The 12,860-nt window shown below is 38.5% G+C and overlaps 1 protein-coding gene and 1 non-coding gene across 2 annotated transcripts; one reads left to right on the forward strand and one right to left on the reverse strand.

Moving 5' to 3' along the window:
* The first annotated feature begins 410 nt into the window (after positions 1 to 410).
* LOC119490702 lies at positions 411 to 524 on the forward strand. Its single transcript, XR_005207474.1, has one exon. It is a non-coding gene; the product is annotated as a U5 spliceosomal RNA (small nuclear RNA).
* Positions 525 to 4,866: 4,342 nt separating this feature from the next.
* LOC119490191 (SH3 and cysteine-rich domain-containing protein 3-like) lies at positions 4,867 to 12,326 on the reverse strand. Its single transcript, XM_037773421.1, has 13 exons — positions 11,983 to 12,326; positions 10,839 to 10,879; positions 10,234 to 10,312; positions 9,094 to 9,247; positions 8,881 to 8,978; positions 8,683 to 8,743; positions 8,435 to 8,532; positions 8,180 to 8,249; positions 7,891 to 7,940; positions 7,194 to 7,273; positions 6,974 to 7,025; positions 6,718 to 6,855; positions 4,867 to 6,226 (listed from the first exon to the last, which is right to left on the reverse strand). Exons 2-13 carry the CDS (start codon positions 10,844 to 10,846, stop codon positions 6,119 to 6,121), a joined length of 996 nt encoding a protein of 331 aa, XP_037629349.1. The 5' UTR covers positions 10,847 to 10,879; positions 11,983 to 12,326; the 3' UTR covers positions 4,867 to 6,118.
* Positions 12,327 to 12,860: the final 534 nt, after the last annotated feature.

Raw genomic sequence — 12,860 nt, forward strand, 5'->3', positions numbered from 1 at the left:
AAAAGTCATAATGTTACAAGAATAAAGTCATAACTTTACGAGAAAAAAGTCGTAATATTATGAGAATAAAGTTATAATATTACGAGAAAAAAGAATATAACATGTCAAATTACTACTTTATAATATTATTACTTTATTCTCATAATATTACAACTTTCTTTTCTCGTAAACGCCATGTTCCCACAATGCATAGCGCCCGTGTGGCAGTTACAGGCTTTAACTTTTTTACATTTATCTCTCTATCTATTTAAAAGTGTTTTGATGCAATTGTTGTAGTTTGTTTTTGTGATTAATAATAGATGAACAGTTCCAGATTATCTCAATTGTCATAAAGTAACTTTGTACAGTGAACCCTAAGTGAGGATCGTAAGGCGGAGAATAGGATGAGCCACTCACACGCTGAAAAGGTAGCACTCTTGATTCTCTTCAGATCGTATAAATCTTTCGCCTTTTACTAAAGATTTCCGTGGAGAGGATCAATAAGAGTTTTACTCAATTTTTTGATGCCCTGCGTATGTGGGGCTTCCTAAACATGTTCAAAGATAACTTCAAGCAACTAAACAGTGATGTGCTGTTTGTTGCAAAGTATGGGAATAATGAACAATAGTCACAGACTGCATTGTGTTAATGTGTAAACATTTAGAAGTCATGCTGGAAAGTATATAAGTTATATAATTGTATTCGTACAATATCGGTTACTATTCTGTTTTGTGTTAAGTAAGTAATATTACTGTAGTATCTGTAGACCTAGTACAGGAAAAAAAGTTACAGTGCTCACTGGAAAGGTGAGAGTTAAGTTGATATTTCATTCACACTGTGCAATATAAATTTAGTTTGTTTTTCAGTTTATTGGTGCTCTATATATTTGCACTGTTTCCTACTTTGTACTGACATTGCTGCACACTCATTTTAGTCTTAATAAATAAAGTTATATCTTATGTTATCTGCCCATTTCGTTTACAGATTGTTAAATAGTAAAACAGTCTCTGAAGTAGTCAGGTATTGAATTAGTTGCTTTATGTGCTTATGACCACGAGAGGGCGTCACTTCAAAATAAACCCAAACCACATGAACAGAGTTTTGCAGGAATGAGTCCTGACACCCAGGACTATGGAAAGGAGGCTGGGTCACGGGCGGACATCAGAATCAGAAGAATCAGAATCTTGTTTATTGCCAGGTGTATGAGGAATACATTAGGAGTTTGCTTTGGTTTGTTGGTGCAAATAAGCAGTAAAATAACAATAGAATAGTTAAAAATGTTAAAATAAAATAAGAGTAAAAAAAAAATGAAATTCTACCAATATACAATAAACATACACTAAACATAATATAAACAGAGACATGGGTCTTGGGGTGTGAGGTATAACGCATGTTCTGGTGATTGCATTTACGCTTTAAAAATCATAAATGTGGTGTTCATTTGTGAATGTTATCTTGCTGAACAAAGCATGTAAGCATTATAAACGTTTGTTGAGCTCATTTTCTGCAATAATCCAAAACCCAATGGAACAATCCCATTGGCTTTTTGTCGAGGGAACCAGAGTGATGCTAACTTCCTGTTTTGCCTACAAAAATACTTCATCCCTGCACCACTCTATTGATAACTGCACAGTGCACTACATGAACTTATGGAAAACGATTTTTTAAGAAATTTCAAACAAGTTATATGCTAATTATTATCTATTTACCAGCAGACATGGACATAAAGGATATCAATTAACTTTGTATTCTTTTCCTGGTAAATGTATTAAATAAATTACCAGCTATTTCTAACTGCTTATTGGGAAATAGCGGAATATAATTATTAAATAATGTTTATAATAGATATAGAATAATAATAATAAAAGTCGAGAGTCAAGTCCCAAGTCAAGACAGCCAACAAAGTAATTTTTGATAAATTCTGAGCTAAATATTGGGGTAATCTGGCAGTAAATCCAAAGAAATTTCAAATAGGTTACATGCTAATTATCACCTCATTACCATGAAATTTGCAGACCTTAATAACAAATAATTAAGCTGTATATCTGCTTATAATGAATCCATGAAAACATATATCTGTGGCTGCAGAAACATACATGTGCATCCTATTGAAGCAGCAGCAGCTGCATTTCACCAAGTCGCCTGTTGGAGGGCAGCAACACACACCAGCAGTGATACAGAATCTGCAGGAAATTGAAATAAGAAGAAGAATTCGGAGGAGAAGAAGAAGAAGCAAAATGAAGCTGCTCAACATCTGGCACTATCAGGATGTAAGATACTTTCTTTTGGTCGTCTGTGGATTTATTATGAACATCACTGACATACAAAGAGGCATCACAGCAGAAAGAGGAGGAGTGTTTATATGCTGAATGAGACAAATGGACCAGAGGAGGAGCAGATGTATGTCTTCCAGCTGAGACAGGTCCACCTGCAAAATCTTATTATCCTAAACTTCTGATTATAATTGTATTCAGAGCCTATCCTCAGTTTAAACTAGTCATGGATGCTGTTCATATAAAGATTGAAGACATAACAGACTGTGACCATGCTGCTGCTGCTGCTGCTGCTGCTGCTGCTGGTTATCTCCAACAACAAGTGGGTGACACATCAACAACAAAGAAGCCAAGGAGCAAGAAGAGTGCAATCTGGAAATATTTCACCACTTGTGATCATGATGGGACCAAGGTGGCGTGCAACATGTGCAACAGAGTTGTGAGCAGAGGCAAGGATTTATGGCATCTCACCACCAGTGCCATGCACAACCACGTGCATTACAAACACCGCAATGTGGCAGGCATCCGTAGCACTCATAGTAGCAGGAGACCACAGCCAACTCCTGCTGCTTTTACACCCAATATCCAATATGAAGCCCTTGATCCAGTGAGCCAGACAATCACAGAGAGTGTGGGTGAAATGATCAGCGTGGATCTTCTGCCCTATTCATTTGTGGAGAACGAAGGCTTCTGTAAACTCATGAAAGTCGTGGCCCCTCATTACACGCTCCCCGCAGGCGTTCACTTCAGCAGCAAAGTCCTGCCACAGCTTCACCAGAGAGTGAAATCTAAAGTCAGAGAGAGCCTGGAGAAGATTGAGGGCGACATTGTGCACTGCACAGCTGATGTTTGGAGCAGAAAGTTCTCCAGCAGCTCCTACCTGTCTCTCACAGGACATTGGTTTGTACCAAATACATCAGAGGGTGGTGATGTGACACACAAACGTGTCGGTGCGTTGCTCAACATGAAGGTCATCGATACGGAGTACACTCCAGCAGAAATCTTGCAGCACCTCCGGGAGCTTGTTGAATCGTGGCAAACTATGATTCCACGCAGATTCACTGTTGGGTTCTTTGTTACTAACAACTCTAGCAATATGGTGAAAGCCATGTCAGACAGCGGCTTTGAGCACATTAGATGCATGGCTCACTCCCTGCACTTGATCGTAACAGGAGCTATTGAAGAGTGCCATGGTGTGGTTCGCGTAATAAACACTGCAAGACAAATCACCGACACCGTGCATATGTCGAGTAAAGCCATCGCTAAGCTGCATGAGATACAGGAGCGACTTGGCCTCGCCGTGGCGGCCTTAGTTCACGATGTGCCGACCAGGTGGAACACCGTGCTGTTCATGCTGCAGCGCCTGCTGGAGCAGAAGAAGGCTCTGGTTGCCATGTCAACCGAGATGGACCTTGGCGGGTGTGTCGCAGAGCACCAGTGGACGTTGATGGAGGCCATCATCAAAGTGCTGGAGCCCTTTGAGGAAGCGACGCGCTCAGTGTGCCGAGATGATGCGTCTATTTCCTGCGTGATTCCGTGCATCCAGGCCCTCCGAGCTGCACTCAACGAGCTGATAGCTAATAAGGACGTGAGCGATCTGTTAGAGACTCGCAAGCTGGTCGGCTCACTGCAGAGCCACCTGGAGGAACACTTTGAACACATCTTTGAAACGCCCACCAACACGTATTTTAAAGCCACGCTCCTGGACCCCAGGTTCAAGATCATGCCCATGGCGCTGCTCAGCAGGCTGGATTTTGAGAGTGTGAAGGCTGCCGTGGCGGTGGAGGTCGAGGAGCTGTTGAGGCAGGACAGCACGCTTTCAGCCGGCTCTTCATCAGCTGTGAATCAGCTAGAATTGGACGACACCAAGCCAACAAGTCTTTTCTGGGGTGCGATGCAGAGTCTTATAGCGAATAACGCAGCGTCTTTGTCAAAGACGGTGACGTCGTTGGGTTTAGAGACCTACCTAGCAGAGAGCAGCACGCAGTCGCTGACCTCTGACCCAGTCACTTCATACTGGTCAGCAAAGATGGCACAACATCCTGCACTGGCTCGAGTGGCAATCAAATATTTGGCCTGCCCACCGACTAGCGTTTCCTCTGAGAGGCTCTTGAGCACATCAGGAGAAGATGCTGTCGCTCCAGATTACAGACTTCTCCCCGTCTGTGTGCCACAGCTGGTTTTCACCAAATACAATCTGGGGAAATTTCATTAACTGTCTTTTGTCGTAAAGATGCGGTACTCTTTGTCTTATAGATGCTACTCTGTTTAACATGCCATTGTTCAAACTTTGAATTAAGGATGCAAAAAGATAAAAGAAAAGAGAAGAAACTGACACGATTAGGGCCAAAATGTATGAGCGAAGCTGGATTTGTAGTTTTTAGTGTCCTTATAGTTGAAAGTTCATGGTTGTATTTCATTATCACTGCAGTATTTTACACTCGCCACTCTATGGAGCATCTTAATTATTTTAATTTGTATATTTTGGTAAATGTTTTGCGATAAAGAATAAATAAACACAAAGAAGACAGTGTGTTTTTCTACATTGTTTCCTGTATTTTCTTTGAATCCTTGGCTGTCATTTGGGCAACAGAGAGGAAGCAGATGTCAAAGAGAGAATGGAGGAAAAATATATATTGTTTTATTTATAAGGATATTTGCTGCTGGATCACATGATGTTTTTTCTGTCCAGAGTTGATAGCAGCATTACAATTTCAACCTCAATTTGAAACTGGATTTCAGCTGCCAGTTTTAACATAAACACAGGATATGATGTGAGCTAAACCTCCACAGTAAGTTATGGATAACTTCAGCAGTAACAAGTGTGACTGCTTTATGTATTAAACTCAAAACTTAAGAGTTTTAAATACCATGTTGCCTTTTTGGAAACATTTCAAAGAAAGTTCCACAGGAAGTTTTTTTAAGTGCACTTCAGGTTTAATATTTGAAACATTTATACTTCAAGCGTTAGTTTTATCAGCAGCAGTTAGTGCAAACATTTGAGATCATTTTGAGCAGTATTGCTGTTTTTATACACAGCTTTCACGTAGCTTCTCTTCACTTTGTGTTGTTTACTTTCTTTGTTAATAATATAAAGCTATGTACATATTGAAATGGCTTCTATTTACGTAAAATACCTAGAGAGCCTCGCAAATGGTAACAAACAAAGTCATTAGAAGTTTAATTTGACAATAATAATTCTCATTAAAAAACATATATTTTTTAAACAGATAAATTGTAGAATATAAAATATTTGATACGTGGATCATACCTAAATAAGCAGTGGAACTGGTTAATAAGCAGTATCATTAAATGTGAATAAATTCATGTTATTAATAATAAAGCTAGTAAAAAAACAACTGAAAATGATGGCCAAACTTAACTAATCTGCTGTGAGATGTAACAGGAACTCTATTTGTCCACTTAATTAAAATAACTGTATCGTCAGATTGATTTAGAAATATGTTGATGCATTTGTTAAATCTTTTATCAAGCCTTTAATTGTCGAGTTATGACCTTTTGCAGGGCTCTCCAGGTTGTTTCTACCTCTCCTCGATACTAGCTATAATCAGCAAAGCATCTGATGACCATGTTAGTCACAACAAAGTCAATACATCACCTGATTGTCTCATTAATGTGCGTATTAATCATCTCTCCTGCTCCACTTTGTGTCAAAGTCACAAATACATCACATCAAATATATCTCCGCTCTGACAGACACAAAAAGAGCACATTTTGATATTTTACGTAATAAATATAGAAAATTGCTGAAAGATCAGGAGGATCTCTCGAACAGTGACGTCTCCAGATTGTGCTGATGTTTAAAGTGTGTTGTCAGACTCTTTCATTGCATGTTGTTGTTGTTTTTATGTCACAGTGATCTCCTCCAGCAGATTAGAAGGGAAGTAGCCCAGCTTGCGTCCGGTGCTGACCTTCAGGTAGCCGGCTTTCTCGTCTCCTTTCTTCACCACAATCTGAAAGACAGAATGACAACAGCACAACTAAACATCTCAGCATCACTATCAACTTGATTGTAAGTATCTGTGATTAAAGTTTCTTTGAAAGTTGTGGCTAAGCCATAGCACACCCATGTCCTTATCTCGGGTTCACCTGCTGGGTATACATTCTGTTTCTGTATTATTCACACCATTTAGTTTTGTATTTCAATCTTTGTTGCTATGTGATTGTAAATGTATGTACATTTATTGTGATTATATGATTTACATATAGAGGTTTTATGTAATGTCAACACAATATTTCAGTTAATTGATGCACCATGCCTCCTCCATAAAGGGGGAAAAAGGTAAACCACTAAAAGTTTGGTCTCTACAGATTATTGATGCACCATTCGTTACAAAAATAACTTTCATGTCAGATATGAGATCAACAATAGCACCTACACATGACAAACATTGTTCAGTGTTTGTGCAGAATCGGATTAGAGAGATGTTGTTAGTGCAGTTACCTGATCTTTCTTCAGTGTGATTTGTCCCATCTCTCTGTTCCCTACAAAGGAGCGTGTCACCTTGAAAACTCTCTCCGATGCGCGCACTTTTATGAGGTAGTTGGTGGGGAAGTAGCCCGACTTCTCCCCCATCTTTCCCTGAAAACGAGAACAAAAAAAGGATACGACTGAAACTGGTTGATTGCAAACTGAAACGGCACATTTAAAGGATGAGATGAAAGATCAAAGAATGAAGAAATGATGAAGTTAAACTCACCCTCCACCACTCTTCATTGGAGTCATCCAGCACTGTGATCCGATCACCGGGGCTAATACAAACACACACACACAATACATGTCTTTTGCCTTTTTGGTCAACAATTACATGTTAACATCATAAAAAGGGTAGTTTAGTGAAAATGAAAGTAGGTTTTATTAATGTATATATATATATACTGTATGAAGTTGCTGCACGTTGGGAATAATTTCAAACGTACTGGAAGTCCAGGTCGTCTTTCTCTATGGCCTTGAAGCGGTAGAGAGCCAGGTAGTAGTGGGTCTGGGAGAACGTTTTAGCCTGTTGACAAAACAGCACCGATGCTACTGAATATGACAACAGATTTATAATAAACACATGAACACACACAGTATTACAGCTGGTGGAGCAAGGCAGTACTGTTAGTCAGTGGTGGAAGAAGTATTCTGACAAGTAAAAGTCCTGCATAGAATCAGCACAAAACATTCTCAATGTACCAAAAGCAAAAGTACTCATTATGCAGAATGGTCCATTTCAGAATAATATATATATAATATTACTGGATTATTGATGTATTAATGTGTTCATCACCGTAATGTTGCAGCTGGTAAAGGTGGAGTTAATTTTAATTACTCCATATACTCACATGTTTAATAACCTTTAATAATATATTATAATTACTTTACTTATATTTTGTATCAAAAATCTAAATGTAATAATCTAAAAGTAACTAAAGCTTTAAAATAAATATAGTGGAGTAAAAAGTAGCAACAATATTTGTCTCTGAGATGTAGTGGAGTAGAAGTTTAATGTAGCATAAAATGGAAATATTCATGTAAAGTGTAGTACCTCAAATTGTACTTAAGTACAGTACTTTATAAATGTACTTAGTTACATTCCACCACTGCTTTTAGTACTTAAGTAGTTAGTTTTCTTACCTTTTCATCTGCTTTGTCTCCTCCTTTCTCCTTCTTCTCATCAGGCTTTCCTGTATGTGAACATCAGTCATCAACACATTACTTTGCTTTAGATGGATGTGACTTAAAAATGAAGAACGAAAACTATTTTGGGTAAGTAGCATCCTTGTTGAATTTGTGCAACAATTTCTGCATTTTCTTAAGTATTTAAATTTGTATTAATTCCAAGTTGGATGTAGAAATATGCACAAATTCTTATTTTTACGACCACAACAGTCTACACCACAGAGAACATGTAGTTTCTTTGTACCATCTCCTCCCTCCTCGTTCTCTTTGGGCTGTTGGTTCTCCTCTTCTTCTTCCTCCATCATCACCATCATCTGGAGGGAAAACATTGTTAATCAGAACTGTACACAAATATCACATTTCCTATACTTTCAAAGCATTATATTTGGTTATGTCCTCTACTGGTGTACTGTGTACATTTAATGAATGACTGGTGTAGAAGTTTTATCTGAAGATTTTAGGGTTTTGCAGCTTAATTAAAAGTTTACTGTAAACTCACATTCTTCTTGTCATTTTCATTCTTTTTGCGCTCCTTGTTTGCCATGATGACTCCGACCCGCAGGGTGTCAAAGACGGGGTCATTCCGGTTCGGGTTGTCTGGTTACGGACGGATAATTCAGTTATAGTACTGATAATTAGATTAAACACTTTCACAAATAAGCCGTACTTTTTCATGGGCAGAGATCGATAGATAAAAAGGTAAAGAAACCTTTATATACCAGACATGTTGTCATTCAGTGGACTCACTTGGATCTCCGCTGTCACTGCTGTACAGTGGGGAGCTGTAGGCCCGTCTGAAACCAGGAGGCTACAAGAAACAAATAGAGCACATCATGATTCACTATTTACCACCATTTGAGTTATGAATATCTGTCTCACCAGCGGTAAAGTCATGGGGATCTGTATACATGTTATTGGTTTTTATAGGAAAGGAAAACGACTCACAATTTTCCCAAAGCACTTCTGGAACTCGACGTAGGACTGACATGAATGATGGATGTTGGTCTTACAGTTTTTACACCTCAGAGCAAACTTGTTGTTCACTGAAACATAAACATTGGATTTGTCAGAAACCAATAAACATTATATGTAGAAAACATTACATATATTTAAGAAAGTAGTTGTTGATGCTTGTGTGTATGTTTTTTTAATACATACAGACTATCATGCGAGCGCAGACGTCACAGAACTTGGGTTTTTTGCAGTAGTGGTCCTTGAACTTGTGGGGTTTGTCATTGATCCGGACAATAGGAGGAGGAGGTTCTGGCTCCTTCTCCTCCACCTCCACCTCCTCATCATATATGAAATAGACCTGGACACACAAAGGGCATTTCTCAGACATTTAAAAAAAACACAATACAGGGGCAACGTTTTGATGCTGGTAAGCATTTCCTGCAGGGGGCAGAGAACTTGTTTAGAAAGGTGATTAAAGGAACAGTGTGTAACGTTTCGGGGGATCTATTAGAAGAAATGGAATATAATATTCAGAACTATGTTTTCATTAGTGTATAATCACCTGAAACTAAGAATAGTTGTGTTTTTGTGAGCTTAGAATGAGTCCTTCATATCTACATAGGGAGCGGGTCTTCTTCACAGAGTCCACCATGTTGCTCTGTCATGTTTCTACAGTAGTTTCTCCGTTTTGTGACTTTCTTGACTTGCAAAATTAACTTTTAAATTCACAAACATCATATGTGTGATTCATGGCACAATTCAAACGGCATCAAAAAATGATTTGTCTCTCCCCGTTGACTACCGTACATATTTTTTCCGAAATACGGACTCATAGCGGTCCACCGAAAGGGGAGGGACTTAGCCTCTTTTACTGCTGAGTGCACCTGAAAAGATGTATACTACAGTTAATTCACACAAAACTATGTTGATCGATAGTACACATTGGGTATGTAGTGCATAGTATGTGATTTCGGACACAGCCTTGGTGTCTGTGGCGACATTACTGGGAAAAAAATGCTGTATAACAGTTTTTTTCGCCGTTGTATACACACAAAAAATGGAACGATGCAAACAATTCTGAAATTTGAAGCCTGTATAAACAAAACACTACTAAACTAAGCTCTAAGCACAAATCCATTTTTTACTCAAATAGAAATTCTAAATCAAGGACTGAAATCTTGAGGATCGCCACTTTAACCCACGAGGGGATAAAAGACTTCAGTCAAGGCTCATATTTTTCCAATTGACTCTGCACTGCGTTCCTGACCCAGCTGGTGGCTATTTTAAACCAGCCCGGGAATGGCACCTCTAACAGCGGGGGGCTGACACGGTCCTGTCACTCACAGTGTCTCCTTCCTCGTGCACTACGTTGTCAGGAGCTGGAGGGTTGTCATGGATATCCACTGAGTTTTTGTCCTCCTCCCTGACACACATACACAAAGAAAAAAAAAACACAAAATCATGAGTGAGATCAAATCATGCAGCTACATATCATTACCATCCTGTGAAAGCGTTGTCTCTCTATGTGTTAACTTTTGTTTTTAAAGCTTAAACTTAACACATGAACATAAAAAAGTTCCAAAGTTTGGGTTACAGTGTTTTCAAAGTACAACCTGATGGAGTGACCTGATGTAACCGACGTGCTTTATGCTGATATCAAATTGCCATTCCACCTCAAAATAGTTGAGTCTTGATTATATATTCTGGGAGACTCGACTACGACAGATGAGCTGCTTCATCATTGTATTTGAATATAGAAAGACATGGATGAAAACTACGTTGATTAGGAGGCTTTTGTGCTTTTCAGTCTGGTCTGTTGTAACATTCAGCTCACTAGATTTTGAATGGAGGCTTGTGGAGACGGTGAAGAGGTGCAGGCAGGCAAAGTAGGGCAAGCATTAAATTAGTATTGTTGAGGTAACTGAACTGATTACAGGAAATATACTCACTGGTCCATGATGTTTGGTGGATAATGTCACTGCTGCCCCACCTACAAAGATAAATAAATACACATTTATTAGTTTTTTTCTGAAGCAAATAATTGTGAGGAGCAAGTAAAGCAGATTAATGATATCAGGGACAGATGGCAAAGGATGTTATCTTATGTTTCTTTGAAGTGGCACAGGTAAAAACAGATACATTTTTATTAGGAGATTGTGTTTATTTGCCCTAGTTTAAATAATGGAAAGCATGCACTTTATTAATCAGAATCAGCTTTTTAGAACTGCTTTTAATGTGGTGTGTTTATATATATTATGATGTCCTTATTTATGGTCATTTTAACTGTGTAAAGTGTTTTTGAGTTTCATGGAAAGCACTCTATAAATAAAATGTATTATTATTATTATTATTATTATTATTATTATTATTAAAGAACTAAAGTTCTGTCTTGTTTCTCTTAAGCTGCAAAGACAGTGCACAAAAAAAGTCTGTTTAACTGTTTCATGGCATGGTTGGTAAAATCAATAAGCACAACAAGCCATACGTGCATATTTCTAAATGTTCGTGGAGACCCAACTGAATGAAATAAGATTATATTTCGCATTTATATTTGTCATGTAAGAATGTTGGCCTTCACAATGCACCCAGTCGACATGTATTTAATACATTTTGGCTCTGTAGTTTTTCATCTTTAAGAGGATAATGATTTATAATAACATCAGAGTTACATCTGATGTTTGTGAAGCACAAAGTGAAACAAACTGATATAAAGGATGTATTAACATTGTGTCTGTATTAACAAAAAAAAAAGGTTACATGCACTCGCAGACACACACACAATGTACGAGTGCACTTGTCTGCTTGGCTCAAACTATTCTAGGGTTGTGAAATTCAATCTCATCACATCTAAATTTGGGTGCCTTTGCCAGTCAGGAAAAGAACAGCGAAATTCTCGAAAGTATGACAGAATAAAAATCAGTCTTATTGAGTTTCTAAAAACATTCTTATTATTATTATCATAATTATTCAGCAAGTATTTCAAAGCGTTACGCAGCTGCCTTACTGGAATTAAACTGAACAAACAGACTTATTGACATGCAAACACATTTTGTAATGAAATAACAAAAATGTTAAACACATACTGGAACATACCTCTTTGTCAAAATCCAGCAAGCTCAGAGAAGAACTGACAATAGTCAGCGTGTGAAGTAAATCCCTCTGTGAATGAGTCCTTCACCTGCTGCCGATGACTGGAGCGCTGGACGACCAGTAGATCTGAGTCCAACAAACCAGCCGATCAACCTGCCTCCTCACTTCAGGCCCTCAGAGTTATGTGTCAACACTCGCACAGTTTCTTTATTCCCTTATAGCCTCTTCAGGTGATTTCCAAAGTGATTTCTGGCTGATGCATTTGTATTTGTGTACTTATCTATGACTTTGTGTGTGTGTGTATTTGTATGTGTGTTTGTGTGCGTGCCAGGCTGAGTACTCATGTGTCAAGCTGACTGTTTGCAACAGCTGGGGACCTCAGAGTGAGCATCACCGATGACGAGGAGAAATCAGATACCTTCTCTCCCTCTGTCTTCATGCTGCTCTCTGTCCTTGTCCTTCTATCCCATAGGGACTAAGAACAATGCGCAAACCTGTGCGTCACCTTTTTACTAAACATTTTATCTGATAATTCATTCAGTTTTCACAGCAAGTATTGCTGCTGGTAGATGACAGAATAGTTGATTATGTCCCAGTGACCCTGATGGTGGTCTCTGGAGGTTTTAGGGGTCTAAAACATTTTCTTTTTCATGTAAGGAGCATGATAGTGTGCCACAAAGGTTGTGTGTTTACAACCAATGGTTCACCTGAAAATTGAAGGTTTGTCCTGGTGGTGGTGCTAGAGGTAACATCATCAGGTCACCAAAAATCAGGATTAAATGTGAGCTATGGGCCTCTACTGAGCACTCCACATTACATTTTGGTAACTTAATAAGGCACACATATATTTAAGAATTTGCACCAAGTTAGGCCAGTATAAA

Source organism: Sebastes umbrosus, chromosome 6 (genome assembly GCF_015220745.1).
Source record: "Sebastes umbrosus isolate fSebUmb1 chromosome 6, fSebUmb1.pri, whole genome shotgun sequence".
NCBI classification, from domain to species: Eukaryota; Metazoa; Chordata; class Actinopteri; order Perciformes; family Sebastidae; genus Sebastes; species Sebastes umbrosus.